Raw genomic sequence first — 26,690 nt, forward strand, 5'->3', positions numbered from 1 at the left:
CTCTATTTAATGTGACAGTAATATACTCTCCGTCTTAGCGCTGCATATCAAGCCCACGCTCAATTCGGCCGGAGGAAGGATTTGACAATTATTTAATCTGGCTCAACATCCTATCATATCCGACAGAACGAGCGCATGCGTTATTTCCGATTGCGCATCCATCCGTCCGTCAACAGCTTTCACCTGCTGGCAGACCTCGAAATAGAAGGGGGTTTACGAAGTAGTACCTGTGTACTTGTGGCATGGAAGATCGCCAGGATCGGATTGGTTTGCGCTCAGAGCACCAATACCCGGCTGTGAGAGACAGGCGTGTCGCTCGATACCTTACTGCGCCAAGAGATCAGCGCGGTATAAGCACTTGGTAACCCTGGCTAACCCATGGATAAGCATCGGAGATCAGAAGGCTATCGGCGCCGAACTCCCGATCTGACCTGCCGAGGACTCAATCCTCGACCCATGTTGCACCGACACCTCCACCGACTCCGATTCCGACTCCGAGATAACGGATGGACTCTGCAGTGGTCGGAATCTAGCAGCGCGGAGAGTTCAGAAGAGAAACGGATTATGGAATGGGCTGAAGCACCTCCTTGTCTGTGTTTGACATCACCGTCCCGAAGAAATTTGGCTGACCTCGGACGATTCGCATAGATTTGTGCCGTAACATTGAAACATTAAAGGGGGAAAACATGCGTAGACTCCAAGAGATTGCCAACCACACTTCGTATCATTCCTACCTGTCTCATTAACCAAATTAATCCGTGATGGGCATCGAGCTGAAACAACCCGACTCTGCGCATCTGCCGCACACAAACGGCTCATCTGGCACACTGCCTGAGAGATCATCACCAACTGGAATCGCTGTTTTGATTGTTGGCGGAGGAGTAGCCGGCTTACTGGCCGGTCTCGAGTGCTGGCGTCAGGGCCACGAGGTACGGATTCTTGAAAAAAGCTCCTCCCGGGTTCTATCAGGTAAATCATCCATCATGCCAGTTAACTGCTGTCCTGAGAAAGTCGACCTACCGTCGTCGTAACTAATGATAAAATTCTCTGCAGGTGATGTACTCACTATAGGAACCAGCGCGGTCCGCGCTTTGCAGCGGTGGCCAGACATGGCCAAGGAGAACGACCGCATTTCATACGAGATGTGGATTTCATGGCATAAAATCAATGGGGACCTGATTTCCGGTCCGGCTCCTTTCCGTCCCAATGCTCAAAAGAAAGATGGCCCTGAAGGTCCAAATACTCTGCAAACCGCCAAGATATATAGACACAGTCGTCCGACCATGCACAAGATGCTCGCCGATCAGGTTGAGAGAGTTGGACTCACGGTGGAATACGGCAAACACGTTACTCAATACCAAGAGGACCCTGATTCTTCCAAGGCTTATGTGATTTTGGAAAATAACGAAAAGATCGAGGCGGACTTGGTTGTCGCAGCTGACGGAATTGGCAGCAAGTCTTATAGTATCACTTTGGGCCGTCAAGTCCCGGCCCGCCCCACAGGGTTTTCAATCTATCGAGCGTTGCTGCCTATCGATCAGGCTCTTGTAGATCCCGTTATCGATGAGAAGTTCCCTCTGTTAGAGAATGGGATGTCCTCCACCCAACTCTGGATGGGGTTCGTTCTACCAGGTCTTATTACCACCTTTCTCAGACCTCTTTGCTGATAGCACTCTAGAGAAGACGTGTACGCGCTTTTTGGGAGAACAAAACATGATATGATATGGTACCTCACATACCCGGTATTGTTCAATAACATCTCCCTTGCCAAACATATAAATCACTAATGTTCCGCTAGAACCGTGGAAGTAGCATTGAGTCCTGGTCTAACAAGGTTGGACCCGAGGTCGTGCTTCAAACCACGGCCACGATTGACGGTTGGCCCGACTTCGCGGATCGATTGATCAAGGCAACAGCCAAGGATCAGATCCACGACTTCAAACTCATGTGGCGTGAGCCTCAACCTTGCTGGGTTTCCCCAGGCGGCCGAGTTGTGCAGATCGGTGATGCGGCGCACAGTTTTCTTCCATCCTCCGGGAACGGTGCCACGCAGGGTATGGAAGACGCCGTCTCTCTGGCAGCTTGCTTGCGACTTGCTGGGAAAGACAATGTGCCCTGGGCAACCCGTGTTCATAACAAACTGAGGTTGGCCACCCTCAGTCTGAGAAGTTATAAATGTAATCTAACGTCCTCTCTTTTGTTACAGGTTTGAGCGGGTATCCTGTCTGCAAATGCTGGGCGTCCTCAACCATGAGATGCGCAATCGCTCTGCCAATGCGGATGCTTCACAGACGAAGCCCATCGGCATACTTGGCAGCTGGATTTGGAAACACGATCCAGAGCATTATGCAATCGAAAACTACGAGAAGGCGTTAAGGCACCTGACGAGTGGGAGTGAATTTCTCAATACTAATGTCCCTCCTGGACATGTATACCAGCCGTGGACCATTGATGAAATCCTGAAGGCCAAGGAAACAGGCAGGGAGATTGTCTTGGATGGGGACTGGGATTAACATTGAAGTGTTAGTGTGAGATTCGGGCGGTCTTTCCCCTCGGGGGTTTGGGTGTTATTATATAGGAATTATCTATTTACTCTTTACATCAAAAGCATGGTCCATATATCTGGATATAGTACAAGTAAAACCTAGTCCTTAACTACAACCTTTATTCCGTTCAAAGAGCTCATGAGGAGCCTAGGCTCTTAAGAGAAAATTAACAAAAGGGCGGCTGTCAAGGGCTCGCTGCCTCTTCGTCATAAGAAAATGACGTGGGATTAAGCATCTTGGGCGAACTTCTAGTGAGTAGCAGCATTAATAGTAAACTGTAGATCTAGTACACCATTGAAACTAGTTTTCCTTAACAGAGCTGTCGGTGTTTGCGGGAGGTAGCAATAGTAAACGAAAGATGAAGCTACGTTTTAGGGCACAACCATCCTTACGCGTAGGTTGCCTAACAGAATAACACAAACATGCTACTTTATAAGCACTCATATATGCTTTGGTTGTAGACAGAGTTGCACTCCCCACATGCTAATTTCATCGTGGGAGCAAATTCGCCGACTTGCAGCTTGCCAAGCTGCTGTTCTAGGAGAGGCGGATCAGTAGGAAAAGAAAGATCAACATCAGACGCGTTTTGAGCCTGGTGTTGCAAGAGGACGGACAGAGAGAGGACCAAGGGCTCTAATTCCCAAGCCACAGGGCCAACTTGACTGCCGTTTATGTGATATCTGCGAGTCTGATGTAAGAGAGTAGCGGGAGAGGGTATGTCTGCGGATGTTTTAGAATTACCCTATAGACCGTTAAAGGCCATAATTGCCACCTCCACAGAGCAGATCCTGTCTCTTTGGGGCTTTCTCCTGTGAGGATTTTCCCCATGAAGGCATAGCCTTTATCGAAGCTGCTGGTGAGCTCGGAGGACATGAAGTCCCTGCCTTGGGGTGTCGAAAGGCCCTCGGAATATCTGTATAAGATAATTCTCGGTGAGGGGAGGGGCAGTTTCCACTGCAGGGGTGCCCTCGTGAAATAATGCGTCTTTGAGCGACAACATGCTGGATGGACTAGATGAAAAGGAAGTTGTATGGTGACTTGGCATGGATTACCTGTCTTGACGTCCTGGGTGATGGGCTTGAAACTACTGTGAGGCTGTTGCTGGTTGATGGTATTCCGAGAGACGAGGTTGAACACGACAGCAACTCTGGATGGTTCAGCTCGACCCATCCAGCGCCCCCAAAGGAGGGGGGTCTTAATGGGCCTCCTTGACCTCTGAACCAAAGATATGAAAATACAAATTCGAATACAACTATAGGCGAATCGGTTTGTCACCAACGTACGCCGCCGTGAGCAGGTCCTTAAACTCAGGAGTGTCCTTGCCCGAACATTCTTCAATGGCTGACCATTTTGGCACTGCCAGTACAATTTTTTCTATCCATTCAATCGCCACTTGTGAGCCAAGTATCGTCGCTCACCTCTCCTGCGCACGTCTCGGCGGTCACCTCGGCGGGCGTTCCGGTCGGCACTCCGGTTCATGCTCCGATGCTCCGGTCCGACCGGTCCTGAATCCTGCCAAGGAGTAGACATGTTATCGATACCATCGGTACTATCGGTAAAATAGAGGGCGATAATGCTGTCTGGTTCACAATAGTGTTGCAAGTTCAACATGAACCGCCTCTAGTCGAGCATACCCTGAGTAGGGGCTTCTTTCATTATTATAGACCTTGCCTCTGCCACAGCAGCCTGGTGCCTATATGAGTGAATACATAGTTGGAAAGACAGGAATTCTCCTACCGGCTATTCTATAGGGTTATTCTTTGCGCCATCCCGTTTAGTGCTTCTTCACAACTGAAACCTTGATCCAATCACAGGACCGTTGCACATCCTAAGCTTCTTTCTTGTCCCCTTGCCCAACCAGTATTACAGCTTCCGTTTGTGCGGAGCCACAAACAAAACTTCGCGTCATGGGCTTAGTGATAGGAGATACGACATATCTCATCGACCAGCTCAAGCTGCTGATCAAGCACCCGGAAATTCTGAGCCATGACGAGTTGTACCGTTCAGAGATTCAACGCCTCACTCGTCAGGTGTCAGTGGCCTTGGAGACGCCACAAGAGTCGATGCAACGCATCATGTTCGCGAACCTTCCTCTCGTCGTAGCCCGCCTCAGCAATGAGTTCGGCCTGTTGACCGCCTTGACCAAGGGTGACGACGCCTGCCCCATTGCGCTTGCTGACCTCATGAAGGCGAGCAACCTGGATAAGAGCCTCGTCAGCGCCATTATGGACTATCACTGCTACCACGGCTCCGCCGTCGAACCTCAGCAGGGATATTACGCGCCCACAAAGCTCACTCACAACCTGCTGGACCCCAAGGTCATGACAACCCTCACCTGCTGGCACGACATAGTCGGACCTGCTTATGGCTCGCTCCATCAGGTCCTTACCAGCGGTGCCAAGAGGCCTGACGGAAGCGGCAAGAGGACGGCCTTCCAGGTCGCCCACAACACCACAGATAGCTTTTACGACTGGCTTGAATCACGTCCTGAGAGGCATGCGAGCTTTTATGGGTACATGGCCGCGGTCCACGCTGTCACGGCGAAATGGGTCGACGTGGTGCACTTTGACGAGGAAATTGCATATAATGCGCATGAGAACGAGGTGGTCTTCGTCGATGTCGGCGGCGGCGACGGCTCGCAGTCCATCGAGGTGCAGAAGGTCCACAAGCTCGGCGGCAGGATCATCATGCAGGATCGCGCCGCTGTCGTCGAGAAGGCGGAAAAGGCCCGCGAGGCCGGTGTTGAGACCATGGTGTACGACTTCTTCACTGAGCAGCCAGTCAAAGGGGCGCGGGCATACTTCATCCAGTTTGTCCTTCTCAACTGGGCTGACGACGACTGTGTGCGCATCCTCGCATCCCAGTCTAAATCCATGTCCCCCGACAGCTTGCTGATGATTGTTGACTACGTGCAAGGGCACAGGTGGGAGACCAAGGGCAACCTGCCAGAACCGGATCTGTGGACTCCTGCGGCAGCCCTCGCCGCACGTGCGTGCCACGATGCTAAAGGTCGGTCCGGCGCCGATTATCGCCATCTGCTGGAGCGTGCTGGCTTGGAGTTGACGGAAATCAGGGTGTTCACCAAGTTTGGTCAAGCGGTTATCATGGCCAAGAAGCCCAAGCCAGCCGTACATGACTCTCGGGGTTCGGCCGTAGCTATCTAGGTACCGAATAGGATGGTGGATGAAGAAGCAGCTGCGACAAGGAACAGGTTATCGTGATCCTAAACACCTTGATGGTAAGCTTTCCTTTTAAGGTTCTAGCTATGGGTTCTGAGGATGTAGATTACTATTCATTATTCTACTTGTGTGAAGTGTATCCTTTCCTCGTGGCTACCATACGAGGCATGTCTTCAGGGTTTAGGACCATTGACAAATCATCTTGACTCGTGCACCGGCCGTTTTTGATGGCAATACATCTTCACCACCCTGAGGAGTAAGACCATCGGCGATCGTCTCCCTAAATTCTCAGATAATTTCCCTATAGTGACATGCTGGGCGTCGAGAGCCTTACCCCCTAGATTGGCCCTGCGGAGTAACTCGAAAGTTTAAGGTTCCAACTAACGCTAGGAGTTCGACATCTTCCATCGCCCACCAACGGTAGCCCGGACAAGGTCTGGCGCCGCTTCGGATAGTACACACATCAGATACAAGCTGGCGCACAAGATACCGGGACCGAAGGTCTAGAGACCGTCAGGGGAGGACGAGCTCTGCCCCCCAAGATCGCCGTGAAGTTGGGTGGCGAGCAAAACGGTCAGGTCTAGCAACAACTTCCGATGTCTAGAAATGGAGAATGGGAAGTGACATCACGAACTAAGCAAGGGAAGGAGAACTTTGGGGTAACGTGGGAGAACATGTTGGCGGAATTGACGTGCTGGGAGAGACAGGGTTTTGAAGGTGCGCTCAAGGTGCTGTGATACGAAAGTACTGCGGCGTGTGCTGGTTTTCCCTGTTCCTGCCGTTTCGTGTGGCGGAGAATTAAAATTGGCTCTCGGCTCACCTCAGGCATCAACTTTGGGTGAGGCGTTTGGTAAGGCGTTGGAGGGCAGGTGAGCACAATCTATAGAATCCGTACTTTGATGTTCCAGCATGAAAGTGCTGGGCGGGATAGTTGACGACGGCTGGACATCAACCCTGATCTATTGATAGCTCATGGCCTGTGCCCCCAGCCCAGCGTCATCTCTCATTGTTGGTGTACTTCGTACATACAGGAAGCAGCAAATTGTGAAGACAAACTGCCGAACTAGAAGCAAGAGAGGTTGGGGTGATGAGTGATGGGGGATGGGGGTGGGGGCTATAACGGCTTCGTTGGTGAAGAGTCAAACCTCGTGTTTGGGGTCTCGTGCTGGAGTCCATCTGTATCGCAAAAAGCCCATCAGCCACGTTCTTTATTAAATCGATTCGATGCGGGCCATTGAATCACAAATAGTTCCTCCTTCGTTATGCGACGAATGCAAGGAGCGCCGCTCGATATGCGTCGAGATACGACAAGACAAGAGAGCGACAAAGTCGCAATTAAACTGAGAGCAAGGGCTGAGTTCTCAAAAAGCAACGCCATGAGATGATGAGAGACAGCACGCCGCCAGGCAGAGATGTCGCCAGTGCTTTAGCTATTGATGCTTTTTCTGAAAAGAGAACATGAACAGGTTGATTTTTTTTTCTTTTTCTTCTTTTTGGTGCCCGCTCCTGGTTGTCGAACTGGCAACAGCCCCCAGGAAGTAAGAATAACATGAAGTAAATCTTTGTTTCTTTCTGCACTTTCTTCTCAGACAGAAGTCGGAAACGAAGCGCTGCGACCTCGTACTTCGTACCTCCCACAGCTATTCTTAGATATCTTCACACAAAAGTTAGCGCTCCCGAGGTTGATGTGACAAAGGTGAGGGAATGTGATGTGTTTTGCCCAACCTATCTTGCAGGTCGTATCAGACCGATTGTGCGCCCATTCTCAAGTGACTGTCTGTCTGTACCAATCCGATTCTCCCACGCCAGCAGGGGAAGCGAGGGGGATTTCGCGGTCGTGGGGCTGAGCCTCCCTCCAACTGGGAGATTTGAACGAGTCCCGTCCCACGAAACAGGGAAACGCGTATTACTGCATTATAAACTACTTCACATGGCAGGCGCCTGCGTGATATCTTTTGATGAGAGGATTAAAATGCATTAAATGTCATAGATGAAGCATGTACGTATTAAACCGTATGTATGTACTCCGCCGCCTGAAGTGAGATCAAAGCACAAAGTATTAGTGGAGATGCGATGCGAGAAATGCATGAACGTCGGTTCTTGTATCCGCTCTTGTAGTAGCTGGTTTATGGTAGTGCTAATCCCCCAGCTAAGAATCGGAACTATTTCCCTGGGATGTCCAAAACGTCATCTATCGATCAAGTAGTTTAGTGTAGTTCTAGCTCTTCACCTCTGCTAGGAGAGTAGCGGTCTGCAAATCATTAAGGCTTTTACGAAAGGGATGGTAATAAACTAACATTACTCGTTACCAGATAGTGTCAGTTTTGCCTCACCCACCTGACCTCGAACTGCGGCGCGTTCTGAGCTCTCGCGCTGAAAGGGACAAGGGCAATCGTACACAGTCCGCCGCTCTTCAGGAGTTTGTCGACTTCTGGCAAGCGACTCCACTACGTAATACCCGCCGACGATCAGTTTCCTCCTGTTGCTGTTGGGTCTTATTTTATGATTACTTTTTTCTTTACTTGATACAAAGGTGTATCCCACCACCTCTAGCCACCACCTCTAGCCACCACCTCTAGCAATGTGGATCGTGTGGATCAAGGACGGGAACGGGGGGTTAGGTGTTCCCCATCTCTGGGAGACTGGTACCCCCATACACTACTTCGGATGGGTCTTTCCTGCCGATCGCGCTTTCGTTATTAGCTCAAAGGAACGCAACTTGAACTCCGCTGAGACAAGTTTGGGTCTCAACGGCCTAAGGTGGACTAACTATACGCTACTAGTGGACAAGTGGAAAACAACCGCAATGTTGATCTGCTGATGAAGGCTCAGATTTTATGCCCATCGCGCGGGGGTTTCCGTTCGGCATGTGGAGGTACGAAGTAGTGGAGAGTTCGGGTTGAAAGGAGGCACAGTCTAATAATACAAAGATGAGAGAGATGAGGGTCTGAGGGTGGCTGGTCAAGACCCAATCACTCTGCCGGCTACGAGGTAAAGGTCCAGTGGTTGATTCACGCGTCGAGGTTGCGGAAGGAAAAGCAAAGCCAGCCTGGAAGTTGATCGGTTATGGCGTACCGAATCATACAGTATTTTGCAAGGGGACCCCTTTTGGGAGGACAGGAATCCGTCCACATTAATAGGCGACAAGTGCTAACATTTGGCGAAGCACAGATCGATTGATGAAGAATCAACAAATGTATGAGGTACGAAGTGATTCACTCCAACCCCGTGTTGTCTGGTCTCGGAGCTCACACCGCTGCATGCGGCCTCTGCCCTGTGTCCCTTTGTGTCCCATGCTGGACAAGCTCCAACGAATCAACTTCGTTGATCGGCAATCTGCCGGTCGTTTGGTTCTGCACTGGTCTTTTAATGGTCTGGGGTGGCTGCATGGCAAAGGGGAAGGGGGACGGATGGGTACGGGGAGGGGGCGGGTTGCAAATTGATGGCAGTGGCAAACCAGGCTGGCCTGGGATCAACCATCAATCCTTGATCAACATTGAAGCATTGATCAAGACTTGATGTGATGATGGATAACGGATGGGCGGATCCGATATTAAACTAGCTTTAGGTCTTAGGTGAATCTCGTCGAGTCTGGCGCCAGCAATCACATTGTCGATTATGTATGCGTACGCATACTTCGTACTCTTCTTCGCGTCAACATTAGGGGCCAATGCATTGAACTTTGGCCACAACAGTGACTACACTATTGGATTTCCTCAATTCACGCCCTTTCACATTCACCGGTCTAATCTCCGCTCGGCGTACGACCAGGCCAGGCAAAGGGCGAGCTGGTCCGCAGGTCAGGCCAGGCTAGTCCCCAAGCGGAGTGAATAGTCGGGTCGAGCTTGGCTGACGTGCATGGTCCATGGTCCAAAATAGCCAGACTGGGCAGCTTCACACCAAGTCCACTGAAGGTCGTAGGATGAGAGCAAACTACTCAGTGGCAGTGACAGGCAAATGCCGAATGGGGCATTTGACGACCTTCCGTCTCTGCCTCTCTCTGTCTGTCACATCAACAAGTTCTTGAGTAGTGACAGGCAGTCCTGAAATATACATAGTAAACTAATAAACACTTGCACCTATCGTGCATATACTCACTCATGCATCACAGCTCGCCAGGCGGATGGTCGTTGCATGTTACAGCATCAGGAAAGACTAGCTGGTTTCCCCCGTTTTTCTTCTCCATCTCACTTTTATCAAGGTGCAGCAGGCAGGAGTCGGCAGTAGCGTATCCGAAAATACTGTGCGTCGATCGACAGATCCTCTCATACACCCACAGTAGCCCCTTCTCCCATCAAAAGGCGCAGATCAGGGAATGAGATGCATCAATGCCAGGCTTCGGTAACCGCATCAACCGCGTACGTGAGATGTTGTTCGGTATATAATGCCTTTTGTCCAGGCTTCGTATGAGACAAGACTGTCTGCTGAGAGCTTTCCCGGCTGCTGTTGCTGGACCGTCCGATTTTCGGCGATCTCGATCGACACCTCATCTGGGGATATGCTCGCTGGCCTGGTGTGTCCAGACGTTCGGGCCCAGGACCCCGATCCTGAAATACATTAAAACTTACCTTCGTACACAGGTAGACATCGCCGATTTGGAATCAGATGCAATAATGATGCCACCAATGGCATGGAATAATCTTAGTAGGAACCTGAGTCCGTGACAACATGAACAAAGTTGGGAACATGAGACGGTCGGGTCGGATGGCGACAATGAGCCGAGCACGACCCTCCTGAGTTCACAGCGACCATCAATCGACCACGGTTAAAGGACGAGCCACGAATCAATGAATCTGCCGTTGGACGGACAAATAATGGTTCCGAGGTCTGCCTATTTTTTGCTGCCTCGGAGCCATGCCATTGTGCTGCTGTCATCGGCAGTGAACGATGGACAAACATGGTCCAAATTAAGTGGCGTCCCTCCCGCCACGAAGGTGGAACTGAGACGAAGCAACGAGTAAGTTGATCCTTTTTCTGGCCCCTCACAAGTGGTCATATTTGAGGTGATTCGATTCCCCATTTTCCTTTTTCCCCTTCCTCTGATTTTTACTAGTTCACACTACGAAGTACGAAGTACTAGTTTCCTTGTGGATAGTGATTATTCGGGGCAAACAGTTAAAACCCCAATGATACACTACTTCGTACAGCATAATAAATTTGACGTAACTTCCACGACCACCTCTACATCCTTGGACGATAGTCTTCACGAAAAAGCCAGCTAGCTGTACAACTTTGAATCTGTTGCATCCCCACTGCAGAGCTTCAGCACAGCTAAGGCCAGTCGTTCACAGTGCTCTTTACCAGAACGGGCTGAAAGAGAGAAGGAGAAGAAGTAAATGTAAAGAGAAATCGAGGAAAATCGAGTCTCGTATTTTATCGGAATTGATGCGGGACTATGCAAGCTCTCCTTCGAACTTCGTAGTTTACAAGCAGAGAGTCATGCTTTGATTGCTAGTTCATGTCTGGTGATGTACGATGCGGTCACAGCCAGCCAGGCATCCTGGACGCTGGAGTCGTCACCGCAATCTCGATACTTTTTCTGGAGCCACCATGTTTCAACGTGTGCCCATTCCTTTCCCAGTTTAGATTTTTTTTTTTTTAAGCCCAAGCTGTCGATCCTGTCTTGGAGAGTCCTCTCCTGGCTTCGCTCTCGATATAATTCCGCCATTCGGAGAGATTTGCTCAAATGCTGAGATAATTTTGGTCAAAATGTCTCTCCTATTTCTGTTCCGTCCCCTGCCACTGTCTTTTCGTCACCAACAAGTGAGAAAGATTTGGGGGGAGGGGAGAGGAAGAAACGCCCCCATTCCTTTTTTTCGGCGTAGGAGGAGGGAAAAAAAACTTGCTCTCACCAAGCCATCCCATACTCCGTCATCTTCCGGGGTACCCCGTACCTTGCTTCACACTTCTGTAACTTCATACTCCCCACGCTACTGCTGGTGTGTCCAGATGCGTCGGCGCCCACTCCGTCCAGCTCTGTTACCGCCGCCACGACCGATTTGATCTCTGATCGTCACGCTCCCTTGCTTCCTGACAAAGGGGGGCGGTCCCGGGATCTGCTCATCCTGCCAACGTCGACCCCTGTGATAATAGCCATCAATGATCTGTCTCTCTTTTCCTTTGATCACGCGAAACGTAGTTTACAAGTAGAGCTCGGAGGACGCTCCAAATGTGTTCCTAGTTTCCAACCTTGTATCCTTCGTACTCATAACACCGAGGCGCTTGGCTTTTCCCTTGCTCTGTATTACCGGTGATCCTCGAAAGGGAGCGGAAACGCCTCGGGCGGTGCTTGGGATATTTGTAAAGTGGTTAAAAAGGTTTGAGAAGAGGAAATTTTGGGACACCAATGCAATGCGACGATTCGCACAATGAGGGTATCCCCGAGGTCGTTTGTTGGATTAACCCTACAGCCAATGGAGAGAGTTGATGCAGGAGGGTACGTCAGGAATACAACCTAAACAAAATCACGATTTTTTTGTTTAGTTTTGGTACACTTACGCGCCATCTATTTTCGGCGGTGACGATGACGGTGACGAAGCCAACGAGCTGGATTGAAAAGTACTTCCCAGAGGCATTAAGATTACAATGGCTGGCTGGCCCCTTGTGCACAGGTACGAAGGTACGACTCCGAGGTACGCGTAAATGCGAGCTCCTGTCACCTTGACTGCCGACCAAGGAGAGCTGCGGAGTACATCCACTGCGACACTACTCTGTTCAGGGACGAAGTTTAAGGTGGAGTGGAGTGCTGCCAGCTGGTTGGTAATGCCCCCAGTCAGACAGTCAGAGGTACCTCCGTACCTGTGTACGCGGCGAAATACTGGAGCTTCAGTGCTCCCCACGACTTTGGGCTTCGTACGAAGCACCAGCGCACGCATACGGACCACGTATTAATGTGATCCGACTACCGCGCCGAAAGTGACTTCAAGCTGTGTAAATCTGGTTTGACATGATCCCCATTGATACAATTGTACCAGTGATCCATGGATGCAAATCCTCTCCCTGTTGCTAAAACAGCTCCAGCCAGACCCTTCAAACGTTATTTGGGGGCTCATACTTCGTACGAGATCTGCAACCAAAAGGACCCGGTTCCCTTCCTTTTTGCTCTCACACGCTCTCTTCTCATCCTCATCTCTCTTGAGATGTTGCCCCTTCATTCCAAGGCCAGCCGGTTCCGGTTTCCGTCTGGGATCCATCAAGGTCCCGTCCAATGTCGAGGTCCTGTCAAAACGATCCATCAATGTACTTGTAGCTTGAGCTTTGTGCACTAAGTAGTAATACTGGTACGACAAAGTGGTTTAGCCTCTGTCGTAGCACTATCGCCTCCCCCAACTATTATTATCATCTCGGCTCCCTGTTCCGCTCTCAACGGAGTCAGTTGTGCGGTACCGATCACCAGGAAAGTCTGTGCTCCGCTGGTCACCGCCACCCATGCTTTTCCAAGACAATCCCTGTCCCCTGTTCTGCCCTGTTGTGCCCTCCGGGACCACGCCGACCAGCGAGACCAGCGAGACCAACCATGGTCGCCTTAGTCTAAATACCGCCTTTCAACCCTGCCCTTGCCCCTACTTGCAGTCGGGATGTGCCCATTACCCACCCTACCCTCGTCTGGCGTGCCCTACTAGTCTCAACCTAAACCACCTCCCTCCTCCAACCCACTTATACGTACTCGCTCACTCCGACACTCCGTCACTCGCTCGCTCACGGACTTGCATCCTGTTTCTCTTCTCAACCGCTTTCTTCGTCCCTCAGACCTTACACTCATTTCCCAGATCTCTCTCCTGGAATGCTCCTCGGCTCTGTCGAAAAAGCTTGACGAATTGTGATTAGACCTGTCCTGGGGATCCTACATGCGAATTAAGGAATGAATGAGGAAACAACACAGCAAAAGAGCCTAGAATACGACCGCTCCTCTCGACGACTTACATCCGCATCTTGAATGTCGCACCAGAAGCCCGCCATTCGAATCCTCAACTGCGCTTCTCGACTTTCACCACTTATCTCTGGGCGGTTAAAGATTGAACAAGGCGGCCCTATTTCCACTCGCATCATGGGCTCAACTCGCATGGTTTTATGATAATCACCCCTCGCCCACCGCCGACTTCATCCTCCCAACACCTGGCCCTCGTGCGGGCCAGCGAAGCTCCCAGTACGATGGCCGCAAGCCTGGCCATTCCTCCCGGCGGTAGCAGCAGTAGTAGCCATGACATCTTCCCGCGCAATACCGACGGCACCGACGTTCCCAGGTGGCTAGACGACAACGATGTCTTCTTTCTCAAGCTGACGTCGCTGACTTGCTCGTCCGTCAGTGTCGTGTTTGCTCTGGTGGCATTCTACTGGTTTACGCGAATGAGACGCAGCTTCCGTCACGAGTAAGTTTGTGTGTTTGGTTGCGTGTTACGCTGTGTTGCGTGAGGTGCAGCACGGTTATGACGAGCATGCCAAGCTTGAGCTTCTAACCTTTTTTTTTTTTTCCGTCACAGCCTCATCATGCTTCTTATACAGAGCGACATGTTCAAGTCACTCTGGTTTATGATATTCGCCGTCGTCGATTTCGTACATGGCCCCGTACAATCCTCGTCGGCGTTTTGCCAAGCCAGCGGCTTCTTCCTAACCGTCGGTGTCGAGGCGTCAGATGTTGCTGTGCTCCTTATCGCCATTCACACCGCCCTCTACATCTTTAGGCCAAAACGCGCCAACGGCGAATATGGCTTATACCCGTACCGCCCCTACGCTTATGCCGCCTTCTTCTGCTTCCCCGTCCTCATGGCATCTCTTGCTTTTATTCACAAGCCCTACGGCTACGTGAACCTCGGCGAGAACTGCTTCTTACCTATCGAACCTTCTTGGCCGCGGACCGTGCTGAGCTGGGTTCCCCGTTATGTCATCTTCCTCGCGATCCTCTTCATATACGCTTGTATATATTTATATGTTTCGTTTCTTATGAGGCGGTTCAACCGCATCAACCTAAAGAGGAACCAAGCGAACTACGCATTTACGCAATTACGCGAACCCGAATCGCCGGCTCCGACCCCGCCGGCGACGACATATCAGATCTCCTCACTGCCGTCCTCAAGGAGGGGGTCGGCCTTTGATCACACTTGCCGAGATCGACAAAACTCGGTATCCACCTTTAGCTCGGTAAAGTTCGACCTAGCAAGAGTTCAGTATGACGCGCCGGCCCCAACTCAGCGGCACCAATTCCCAACAAAGTGGAAATGGCCGAACTCCAACGCCACCGATCCACCGACTCGGCCGGCATCGAGACCCGCCGACAATTTATCCGACATTGAGTCTGTCTCACCCACAACGATCGTCGACTTCGAAGGTGGAGGCATCAATTCTCCACGGACCCCCGACACTTTACTATCGCGCGATGGAGACGGACTCCCTCTTTCGATATTTGCGGCAGATAATACGTCGACCGCCGCCCTCAACCAACAACCCGCCCGAATCATGTCCGTCGGAAACATATCCACAACCACACGCGACGGCGCCGCCGCGGGCCGCGCATCCTACAGCTCGACGACATCCTCGTCGGCCCTCTTCGCCGAAACCGATGCCGACGTATCCGGCATGGCCAAGACGCGCGAAAAGATCCGCCACCAACTCCGCCTCCTCTTCATCTACCCTCTCGTATACATGGTCGTCTGGCTCGTCCCCTTCATCTCGCACATCCTCACGTGGGAAGACGACGACGACCTGGTGCCGTTCGGGGTGCTCGTGCTCAGCCTCATGAGCTTGTGCATCCAGGGTGCCGTGAACGCGCTGCTGTTTTCGATCCGAGAGAAGCCGTGGAGGCATGTGAACAAGACGAAGCTGACGGGGTCCGGGACGTCGTCGTGGAAGTTTGGGGCTGCTCCGAGGAGGAGGCAACCCACTGTGGGGAGGACGAGGGAGGAGATGCTTGTTGATGGGCGGATTGCGCGGCGGAGGCTTGATGTGGAGATTGCGGAGAGGAGGTTGAAGATGCCGTTGGGGAAGAGGAGGAGTCGGCAGTGGTGGGATGTGGTGGATGTGGAGCCCCCCAAGGATATGGGGTCCTATGATGAGGAGGCGTTGGTTGGAAGGTGATTGTGGACTGGCGTTCTATTCTATTTTCCCCCTGTATACTACCATACCGGGGTTTTCTTTTGTTATTGTTACAATATCCATTCCCGGGAGACACTTGGAGAGTTCACCAAGACTGGGGATCCCGCATTATGGGCTTGCATCTCAAGGCATGGACGCTAAACTATACCCATTGGAGAACACAGGGGCGGGCTGGGGCGGGTTCGGCGGGATCACATCGGGACGGGGAACACAGAATTTGGCAGGTTTGGGGGCATCTATGACACCAAGGACGACCAAAGGAGGATCGTCGCTAGACTCTGGGCATCATCAGCATTGGGCAGGGGCGTTTTTTGTGAACATTTTTATTTCATGGCATCACTACCCTTTTTTTCTCTTTTCTTTCTTTCTTTTTGATGGGAAGGGGATAACTCGGCTCTCGGTATTGGATAAGGAACGGTAATCATGTTGGCATACAATAACCACGGCGTTTTGGGGGGGGAGAACGAGCATGGCATAGTACAAGGTTTGTATAACCAACTCGGAGCATTGATATATCCGTGGATATTCTGCAGTTAAGGAGCACTTTGGCGAGGGATGTCCCCTTCATGTTATATACATTTTCTATCAAATGCTGTAGCTCTATCATAGATGTCTCTTCCACTATCTTCTCGTGCAACAACGATCAGCCTCATAAATAAAAGGGATCGGAAAATTCAAGTATCGTACTTCTAATTATATCCCCTCTATATCCAAGAAAGAAACAAAAAAAAAAAAAACTTATCTTTCCAGTTTTACTTATTCCTCTTCCAGGAATCGCACAAACGCCTTCGCTATCGCAACCCCATCATGCTCATTACCCACCCTCTTCATGGCGTCCCCATAAAGCTCATCCGAGAAAGCGCCGGCGTCATGTCTCCTCTCGCAAATTTCTCGGACGATCTCCTCGTTAAACTCAGGATGGCCCTGGACCGAGATGTACCGCTTGGGCACATACATAGCTTGTACGGGGCAAAAAGCCGTAGAAGCGAGTTGGATGGCATCGGCCGGGAAGGCCTTTACCTCATCGCGGTGCATTTGCTGGATTCTCTGTGTTTATTATCATCCCCTCATTAGCATTTCGTCTTTTTCCTTTGTCTTTCACGTTTTCGCCATTCTTCCTCTCTTCCAAGTATAACAGACATATCCAAACTCACCATCTTCCCCAAGCCAAAGAGCTTCTTCCCTTCCTCACTCAACTCAACATCCGTAACGGCCACCTCCCACCCCTTCTCACTCTGCCCCACACCGACACCCAAGGCCCTTCCCAGAATCTGATGACCGAAACACACCCCTACGACTCTCACCCTATTCGTCTCGAGAGCCTTGCGAGTATAATCCACCAAATCTCGGATCCATTCGTCGTCTAGGTACGCTGAGTGCTTAGATCCCGTAATGAGGATGGCGTCGATGTCGGAGAGGGAGGGGTAGGCGGAGGCGTCGTTGACGATGTGGTGGCGGGTGATGGTGAAGCGGGCTGCTACGGGCGTGGGGGACGTGGCGGAGGTGAGGAGGGAGGTGAAGAGGCCGGTGTAGTGGGAGTAGCGGGCGGCTGTTTGGGGTTGGGGCATGTCGGCCTCAAGAATGGCAAGGCGGATGGGGGCCATTTTGGGGGATGGTGGGGGTGGGTTTAGGACGGGGGGGTTGGTGGTTTTTGAGGATAGGGGCGATGGTATTGAGAAGGATTCAGATTGATGGCTCAGCGAATGGTCAAGGGTGTTGAGAGTTTAAGATTATTGATGCGATGAAATGAGGATGGATGTGGATGTGGATGTGGATGTGATGGTGGCGGGGTCGAATTGAATTGAGATCGATTGATGAGATGAGCGGAGCAACCCCGCCATGACTGAGTCAGTCCAAATCTAAGAAGCTCGATTAACTTCAAGCTGGACCTGAGACTTTGATGAGCAAATCTATTCTTCTTTCCCAACCATCTACATCGATTCACACAACAATGTCGCCAAAACCGAGCCTGCGAGCTTTCCTCTCTCTCGCTCGTGCGAAGCTCTACGCTTCCCCAACCCAGCGAGAGTTGCCTTTGACCCTGGTAGCCGGGAACGAATCGGCAGGTAAGTAAACATGAAGAGTGCCGAATTTTCTCACTTACAAGAGATCGAGAAATCTCACTACTTTTCCTCTTTCTCTTTTTATTTTATTCTCATTTTTTCTCACCCTTCTAGATCTCGACTCGCTGTGCTCGGCCGTCATCTTCGCCTATCTCCACACAATAAACGCCCAAACCCGAAAAATCTACATTCCCATCTCCAATCTTCCTCGTGATGACCTCCCTCTCCGATCCGAGATGACCGCCGTGTTGGCCCGTGCCGGCCTTGAGCCCCGCGACCTTCTCACCCTGGACGATTTACCCCAGGGCGGCCAGAACGCCGCTTCGTCCGACGACTTATCTTTGTATCTCGTCGACCACAACAGCCCCACGGGTATTATCAAGGAACGCTACGGCACGCGCATCGTCGGATGCGTCGACCACCACGCCGACGAGAACTTCGTGTCCAAGGACGTGCAACCCCGTGTCATCGAGACGAGCGGGAGCTGCGTGAGTCTCATCGTCGAGCATTGCCGCGAAGCTTGGGATTCTCTGGCTCGAGAGGCGAAGGTGTCACAAGACGCCGCCGAGGCCGATAAGAGCATGGCACTCATGGCCCTGGGCGTCATCTTCTCCGACACGGTCAATCTTCGCGCAAAGGACAGGGTTACGCCTTGGGACGTCCGCGCCGTGGAGTACCTCGAGGAGAAGCTCGGTGGGACCGGCTATGACAGGGAGAAGTACTGTGATGAGATACATAGGGTGAGGAGGGATCTCGACGGGCTATCTTTAAGAGACATCTTTAGGAAGGATTACAAGGAGTGGGTCGAAGGTGGCATGAAGCTGGGGACATCTGCTGTCGTTCAAAATTTTGATTACCTGCTCGGTAGGGCCGGTGGTTCGGCCGATGTCCTGATGGGAGAGCTCGGTAAATGGGCTGAGGAAAAGGGTCTCGATCTCGTGTCCGTAATGACGTTGGCCACGCACGACGGACGGTATGAGAGGGAGGTGTTGCTCTGGGGACGGAATGAGAAGGCCGTTGAGGCTTCGAGAGACTTTGAAAAGGCTGAACAGGCGGAACTTGACTTGCATTCGTTTAGGGACGGGCTGCTGGATCTTGATGCGCATGGTCAATGGGGGAAAGCATGGAAGCAGGGGAATTTAAAGCATAGTCGCAAGCAGGTTGCACCTATGATCCGCGACGCGATGAGAAGAGCGTGAGAAAAAAAATATAAAGAGAAAAGAGAAGGGGAAAACCCACCTAGAAAGGACGGTAGTCCAACGCAGGTATAGAGAAAACCCGAGTTGAGGCCTAATAAGCTGTTTATTATTGGAAATACAGGGGATCAATGTCTCTCTGTCTAATTTAATCTGAGTTATACAGTCTACTAATACAATATTTCTGCCAGCAAGTTTATTCGCTGTTGACATTCTCCTCCATTCTTGTCATTTTGCCAGTCAGGGTATGCTGCTCCCTCACATACCGCAGCGTGTTAACTAAGGTGACAAGCTCTCTATCCCGATGTCTCTCGTACAAGATCTGCGCCCTGCTCTGCTTCCATTCGTTAGGAGGCCCGATATAGTTCGAGCTGAGCCACTGAGCTTCACCGCTCAAGACCCTGTCAGCCGTCTCGATAGCCGTGGCGTCGGCGACTGATACACATTTGAGAATGGCGTTATACACGGGATCCGTTGGGAACACCGCCGGGTCCTCGAACTGCATATCGTGAACGCAGGTTCGGAGCGCCTCCAGACACACAGCTATGTTTTTCGACGACGCCGCAATCTCGAATAAGGCAGCGTAGAGGCTCTCGGAGCGGGCACGTCGAAATCGTGGTGGGAGACGCCACGTGTCCCAGAAGCGACTCCAGTTACCCTGGATGGCGTAGGCTTGCATGAGTCGTATGAGTTGGGGTTCCTCGGGGCAAGGGAGACGCTTGATGATCAGGAGCGACTCGACGTTCTCCTGGGCTTTGGCGAGGATCGGGCTCTTAGACCCGGAGCGAGCGATGGACTCGATGAGGGTGATGAGAATCTCGTTGTTGAGAATATCCTTGTTCTGATCGGACACGATTCGGATGACATCTGCTGCGAGACTGACTTGCTCCTTAGCATGAGCTTCGCCGAGGGACGGCGAGAAGATGGAGCGGAGGACAGCGGGATATTGCGCATCGCTCGGATCGAGCTGGAAAGACAAGACCTTGCGCCGAGCCTCATTTAGAGGGCTGAACGGCGTAAGAAGACTCTCGTCTGAGGATTCACCGTGAACAAGGCGTTGAGTAGAATAGGACCGCTTCTGCCCGGGGAGCGACTCCGACGGGTGCGGCTTTGCAGCAGTCGCCATGCCCTTTGGCGGCGCCGATGTAAAAGACTGTCTCTGCCTTTGATTCCTCGCCAAGCTGTCGAGCCAGAGTTTCTCGAGATTCAGCTCCGTACGACGCGACTCCGTCATGACTTGTAGAACAATTGTACACCCTGTCTCCACGGCGCTATTCCCGAAGCCGGATAACTGACCGGATTCATCGAAACGCGCAGTCTCGTTGACTTCGGCGCCAACCATGCCGAGGTTAACGCAGATCCAGCCAGTCGTGATACCGTCGTCGGCCCCAGCTCTCGAAATCGTATTAGTCCCGAGTAGCTTCGCTTTGCGCCGCATCCGGCGGAGCTTCGTCCTGAGTTCACCCGGACCGATGAGGCCGTCTGCTTCCGCTTCCAGTTTGTAGTTGTATCGCAGCCATCGCACTAGGCGGGCCGACGCAACGTGTAGGTGCCTCTCGCTTCGAGCGGTGCCGAAAAGCATGAGCAGATTGTGGCCAATTGCGGGCGGAGGATCAAAGTCTCGCAGGTCTAGCAGGTTCAAATCGTCTAGGCCCATCTCTTCGTATATATATTTCATCAATGGTTGGAGGAGCGGAGGAGAATCGGCGGGTAGGGGCGGTAGTGGTGCTGCTTCTTGCACGGGAGGATGGCTTGGAGGCTCGACCTGGAGATACCACGGGGTGTCTGTCGATCCTGCAGTAGACTCAGGGGGAGCATTGCCCGTGGTTGGTTTCTGGAGCTCGGCGTCCTCGGTCGGTGTGTCTTTGGGATTCGATGTCCTCGTCGGGAGCGAGGAGCTCAAGGACCGTGTCGCCGTCAATTTGGAAGGTGTGCACGAGGCCTGGATTGTTGGATGGCGGCTAGCGAAGCGCATTGAGGAGCTTAGGATAGCTCTCGAGCATAGCCGGGTCTGTAAAGACCCCAGAGAGGTCGAAAACGGTCGAGCAGCCATGGTGGAATGAATAACAGGGCCGTCGACCGAGTGAAGTGGCGATGGGTTTCGGCACGCTCCTCTCTCAAGTCTCAAGACACCCAAGATAAAACCCGCCCCCCATCATTTGATCCATCAATTGATCCATCCACGAAAATTCCACTTCGGCCGACGGGGAAGGAGCTTTGACCACCATGCCAGCTGCCAGCTGTGGAGTAAATTACTCAACTGACACGTGACAATCCGCGAATGAGAATCTCGAGATTTGCGCAGTGACAGAAGATTGAAGATTGAATCGAAGGGAAAATTTTTGGAAATCCTCAGTCGAGTCGTGCTAGAAGAATCGCCTCTATCCCCAAGTACCTCAATTCTCGGGGGAACGTCTTCAACAATACCCATCCTTCCGCCATCGTCTTTCTTCTCAACGCTCCTTTAGGGAAGACCGACTTGTTTTACTTTTACCCATAGCCATGTTCTTTTATTAATTGGTACTTTAATTACTCTAATCTGGCGACCGCCAAACCTCTCCTGTTCCTTTTCCCTCGCGTGTTCACGCGGTTGATCGCGTGAGGCAAGATGCTTCTCCGACACGGCCCTCGGCCTTCCCTCAATCGGATAAGGAACCTGCGATATGTATCGCCGACCACTGCACGACGCTCCTCTGCAATTTACCACACTTTAGGCCCGGCGAGGACCGCTTTGCCAGCAAGGCAAGATGGCCAACCCTGGAGTGGCTCCAATAATGGCGCGAGGACTCTAGCCACCGCAGTTGATGGTAGCAGCCTCTTCGCCCAAGGTCCATTCGAACCGATATCCTCATCCCATTCGCCTCTATCTAGTTTCGACACACCTGCTTCCAGTCCTTACTACGAACTCCGTCCCTTCAATGTCTCTCAACCTCTCAAAATCGATGATCCTGCGCCCAGCATACAAAGGTTGCGGATGAATCGGCAAGGCATCTCCGGAGATGTTGAAGAGCTGATTGCGGTATTCAATGCGTGTCTTCAGGTCCATAAGCTCGACCGGGCGCAACTAGTCCTCAAGCGACTCGGCCAATTCGATGAATTCCCCCAAGAGCAACTAATCATGCTCCATAACCTTTATCTACGGACGTCTCTCGACCAGATGCGTATGTCCCCCGATAAGACCGCATTAGAGGAGCTCCATAAGTGGTACGAACTTCAAATTCGACGATCGGGACTTCCTCAGACTGCCGAAACGATTGCTTGCATGCTCAAGGCGTCCATCTTGTCTCAGCGAGGTGCTAGGTTGAGCCGGTCAGTCGCACGATACATGGGGATGGCTCCAGGCGATGCGGGACTGGAGGTGCTTTCGATGGCGGACATCCTGTCCGATCAAGATCTCGCCGTTATTACAGACATTTGCCCGACTTATAACGTGGTGGTTGAAGAAGACGCTACAGCTGTTGAGGCGGATGCGGCCATACACCAACACCAATCTTCCAACGACATCGCGGCGAGCGAGATGCCCGACGTTATGCCTACACCTCAGAAAGGTCTCAGTCTCAAACTTGTCCAACAGACTCTTTCTTTATTTGATGAGATTCCTCAGGGTTGCGATATCTCTAGCTTGAGTGTCAAAGAGCGCAAAGAAATCCAAAGCAGGCTAGAACGTGACTGCGTTGATGCGGCAGTTCAGCGATGGAGAGAGGAGAACGAATCGCTCCAGAAGATGGGCCTTAATTCCATCATCGGACGCGAGAGCTTAGGTTCTCGCATGTATGATTGGCAGTGCGCGCTTGAGGATAGGCTGAAGGAAGAGCTCGTCAAGGTTGAGATTGCGGAAACGAAGACGGAGAAGAAGCGTGAAGAGGATTTTGATAGGTGTCTCTACGGGCCCTTCCTCCGACAATCTACCCCGTCGCGACTTGCTGCGGTTACCATCCTTGGAACGCTGAACGCCGTGTCTATTATGGGCGTGGAAAAGGGAGCGAAGCTTGCCGCGACCATCAACGGCATCGCAAAACTTGTTGAAGAAGACATCCGCGAGCAGACAGCAAGGAAGGATAATACTTCGTCGAGTCAGAAGAGGCGTTTACGACATGTCCAGGCTGTCCTTCGAACCGCCGAGTCAACCGAAGCCACGGACGCTATTGAGCCACCGGAGGCGATAGTATCGCCTACGCCGACAAATGTTGAAAGCCCCAGTGCCAAACCGTGGCCGACCTCTATCCGTGCCAAAGTCGGTGCTGCGCTGCTATCCGCCCTGATCGATACGGCCAAGATCAAAGTTTACCGGAAGCACCCCGAGACCAAGGAAACGATTAGCCAATACCAGCGCGCGTTCCACCATACTAAGAAGCTTAGCAAGGGAAAGAAGGTCGGCATGCTCTTCGTGCATGATGATCTTGTGGAACTGTTGAAGAAAGAACCCAAGGGAAACTTCTTGGCTAAGCATCTTCCTATGGTTGTCGAGCCTGAGCCCTGGTCTAAGTTTTTGAAGGGCGCTTTCTTGGAGACTTCCGCCAACCTTGTCCGACTAAAGTTGGGAGAGAAGGATCAGCGAATGTATACCGAGGCTGCCATTGCTAGGGGTGATCTGGACCAAATGCTGAAGGGCCTGGACGTACTAGGCAAGACCGCGTGGCGGATCAACAACCCCGTCCTCAACGTCATGCTCCAGGCATGGAACCAGGGAGATGAGATTGCTAGCATTCCCGCCCTCAACCCCGACGTCTCGGTTCCCGCCGAACCCGAGACTGATGACCGTCAGGCTCGCACCGCATGGCACCGTGCTGTTGTCGCCGCCGAGAACAAGAAGTCCGGTTTCCACTCGGTCCGCTGCTTTACTAACCTGCAGCTCGAGGTTGCACGAGCTTACCGCAACCAAACCTTCTACTTCCCCCACAACATCGATTTCCGCGGCCGAGCTTATCCCCTACCTACCTACCTCAACCACATGGGTGCCGACCACGTCCGTGGACTTCTTCGGTTCGGCAAAGGCAAGGAGCTTGGTGAGCATGGTCTTCGTTGGCTCAAGATACACCTTGCCAACGTGTATGGTTTCAGCAAGGCAAGCCTAAACGAGCGAGAGGCCTTCACGGAACAGCATCTGAGGAACGTGTTTGATTCGGCCACAAACCCGCTCAACGGCTCGCGGTGGTGGCTCGAGGGCGAAGACCCGTGGCAGTGTCTCGCAGCTTGTTTCGAGCTCAAGGCCGCTTTGGAGTCGCCCGATCCCAAGAAGTTCGTTTCTACTCTCCCAGTCCACCAGGACGGCACCTGCAATGGTCTTCAGCACTATGCCGCCCTTGGAGGTGATACCTGGGGTGCGCAGCAAGTCAATCTCGAGCCAGGTGAACGACCAGCCGATGTGTACTCGGCCGTGGCCAACCTCGTCATCGACTTGATTGAGAAGGACTGTCAGCAGGACAACCCCTTCGCCAAAGCGGTGCGCGGGAAGATCACCCGCAAGGTTGTCAAGCAGACGGTCATGACCAATGTCTACGGTGTTACTTTTGCTGGCGCTAAGAAGCAGGTATGCAAGCAGTTGGATGCCGCCTACCCTACCTTGGAAGCCGACAGCGGATTCCCTGCCATCCTACTCGCCAGCTACATCGCGCACCACATCTTCAAGGCCATGTCCACTATGTTCAAGGGAGCGCACGAGATCCAGACCTGGCTCGGAGAAGTCGGCGGTCGAGTTTGCAATGCTCTTATGCCGGAGCAGCTCGAACGTATCGCAGCCAACGAGGATTCTTCCAAGGCCACCAAAGCACGATCGCGAGGCCGGAAGACGCCGCGGTCTGCGCTTGACGAACTGAGCGATCAATTTAAGAATACCATTGTCTGGACGACGCCCCTCCGCATGCCCGTCGCTCAGCCGTACCGAAAGAGCGTCACACGAGTTATCCCTACCTGCATCCAAGATCTGTCGCTTACCGTCCCCGATTTGGCCGATCCTGTCAACCGTCGCAAGCAGCTCCAGGCTTTCCCTCCCAACTTTATCCACTCCTTGGATGCGTCTCACATGATGTTGTCGGCTCTTCAGTGCCACGACGACGGCCTCTCATTCGCTGCCGTCCACGACTCCTTCTGGACTCATGCGGCGGACGTGGACTCGATGAACAGCATCCTTCGTGACTGCTTTATTCGCATCCACAGCGAAGATGTCATCGGACGTCTCGGTGCCGAGTTTGAGGCGAGGTACAAGGGCTCGATCTATCTTGCCAAGATTCGACAGGACTCGAAATTGGGCAAGAGGCTTCTAAAGTGGCGGAAGGAGGAGCGCAGGTCGGCGAGGGATGAGCTTGTCCTCGAACACAAGCGTCAACAGCTCCTCAATTCATCGGACCCCGCCGAGGTTGAAAAGGGCAAGGCCATGGTTACGGCAGGGAGCATTTTCGAAGAGTACTCCGCGGCTGAGTCCGACGCTCTCGTGCCACCCGAGGGTGCCGAGGAAGTCGGCCTCGGAAAGATAAGCGATACCGAGGTGGAGGACGTTCTCGCGGATGGAAACGAGGGAACTGCCGAGAAGATGGAGGCCCTCGAAGCTTCCGAGGAGTCCGAGGCGGATGAGGACACGACGTCTGACTGGGTCGACCGCGTTCTGCACAGCATGAAGAAGCCGCACTTCCAGGCGGTGACGGAGGAAGCTCCTAAGAAGCGAAAGGCGGCGCCCAAGACTATCCAGGTCTGGCTGCCGCTGACGTTCCCTCCGGTTCCTGAAAAGGTATGTCTTTCGTTTTCCTTCGTCCTGCTGGCCTCGCGTATACGAATACTAACTAAAATTTCGTAGGGTGACTTTGATGTGCAGAAGCTCAAGTCGAGCCAGTATTTCTTCTCGTGATGCATCAACTACGCGTGGGTGGCAGGCGTTTTATGGATACCATTCTTTTCATTCTTTCTTTTTTTATTCTTAGCTTTGTATTACATTGCATGTACCCCTTTATGTATAGACTTGGAGGATTGGGGCTGTCTCAGATGGATGCGCTCTAGGAGGCAATGTGGAGTGTACGATATTTCATGCCAGGGACAGCCATCCTGTATCATATATACTTTTGTACAAACATTCTGAGCGAGAGGGGTAAAACAAAACAAAAGGAGAAAAGGTCAGGGGCGACGCATAGAGGATTTAAACCAGAAAGCATGTAGAAAGAAAAGAAGTCAAATTTCAGAAAATCTCGGGACCATACCAGCACCGGATTCTTCTTAGGATTGGATCAACTTTCCACGTATGACCGACCCTACTATATAGCTCCTAGCTGGCAAGAGAATCCGTGTGGTTCTTTTCCTGGCCGACAAGCTATGATACCAAAGAGGGGATGAAGGAGAGCAACAGCCCACGATATGAGGGCGAGGGCGAAGGAGTGACTGAGGGAGGGCGATTCTTCTCTGGACACTTGGAAAAGGAAAAGGGGGACTGGACGACACACCCTCGATGGAGTGATTGTACCCACGTCCCTCCGTGGTTAGATTCATTTATCGACTTTCTCAATAGCCCGGGATGATGATGCCGGGCTATATATAGAGAGGCAACATCCATGGTCGATATACCCGATCAGATCACTTCCGGGATGCATCACCATACCCGAGAACCCTGGCCGTTGGAAGTCCCCGGCTCAT

General features: G+C 52.2%; 5 protein-coding genes and 2 pseudogenes across 5 annotated transcripts; 5 read left to right on the top strand and 2 right to left on the bottom strand.

Annotated features, from left to right (window-relative positions):
* Positions 1–761: 761 nt before the first annotated feature.
* Positions 762–2,513, top strand: SAPIO_CDS7390 (uncharacterized protein; the record flags this gene model as incomplete). Its single annotated transcript, XM_016789267.1, has 4 exons — positions 762–929; positions 1,098–1,618; positions 1,813–2,145; positions 2,207–2,513. The coding sequence occupies 4 exons, from the start codon at positions 762–764 to the stop codon at positions 2,511–2,513; spliced, it is 1,329 nt and encodes a 442-aa protein (XP_016641094.1).
* A 1,940-nt stretch (positions 2,514–4,453) lies between these two features.
* SAPIO_CDS7391 lies at positions 4,454–5,710 on the top strand (annotated as a pseudogene; the record flags this gene model as incomplete).
* An 8,166-nt stretch (positions 5,711–13,876) lies between these two features.
* On the top strand, positions 13,877–15,796 carry SAPIO_CDS7392 (uncharacterized protein; the record flags this gene model as incomplete). Its single annotated transcript, XM_016789268.1, has 2 exons — positions 13,877–14,094; positions 14,206–15,796. 2 exons carry the CDS (start codon positions 13,877–13,879, stop codon positions 15,794–15,796), a joined length of 1,809 nt encoding a protein of 602 aa, XP_016641095.1.
* Positions 15,797–16,570: 774 nt separating this feature from the next.
* SAPIO_CDS7393 (uncharacterized protein) lies at positions 16,571–17,418 on the bottom strand (the record flags this gene model as incomplete). The annotated part of the gene is made up of 2 exons (XM_016789269.1): positions 16,571–16,861; positions 16,969–17,418. The coding sequence occupies 2 exons, from the start codon at positions 17,416–17,418 to the stop codon at positions 16,571–16,573; spliced, it is 741 nt and encodes a 246-aa protein (XP_016641096.1).
* Positions 17,419–17,765: 347 nt separating this feature from the next.
* Positions 17,766–19,076, top strand: SAPIO_CDS7394 (uncharacterized protein; the record flags this gene model as incomplete). The annotated part of the gene is made up of 2 exons (XM_016789270.1): positions 17,766–17,880; positions 17,992–19,076. 2 exons carry the CDS (start codon positions 17,766–17,768, stop codon positions 19,074–19,076), a joined length of 1,200 nt encoding a protein of 399 aa, XP_016641097.1.
* Positions 19,077–19,269: 193 nt separating this feature from the next.
* SAPIO_CDS7395 lies at positions 19,270–21,048 on the bottom strand (annotated as a pseudogene; the record flags this gene model as incomplete).
* Positions 21,049–21,681: 633 nt separating this feature from the next.
* Positions 21,682–25,914, top strand: SAPIO_CDS7396 (DNA-directed RNA polymerase, mitochondrial; the record flags this gene model as incomplete). Its single annotated transcript, XM_016789271.1, has 2 exons — positions 21,682–25,797; positions 25,864–25,914. 2 exons carry the CDS (start codon positions 21,682–21,684, stop codon positions 25,912–25,914), a joined length of 4,167 nt encoding a protein of 1,388 aa, XP_016641098.1.
* Positions 25,915–26,690: the final 776 nt, after the last annotated feature.

This window comes from Scedosporium apiospermum (genome assembly GCF_000732125.1).
Source record: "Scedosporium apiospermum strain IHEM 14462 chromosome Unknown SEQ_SAPIO_0110, whole genome shotgun sequence".
Lineage (NCBI taxonomy): Eukaryota > Fungi > Ascomycota > Sordariomycetes > Microascales > Microascaceae > Scedosporium > Scedosporium apiospermum.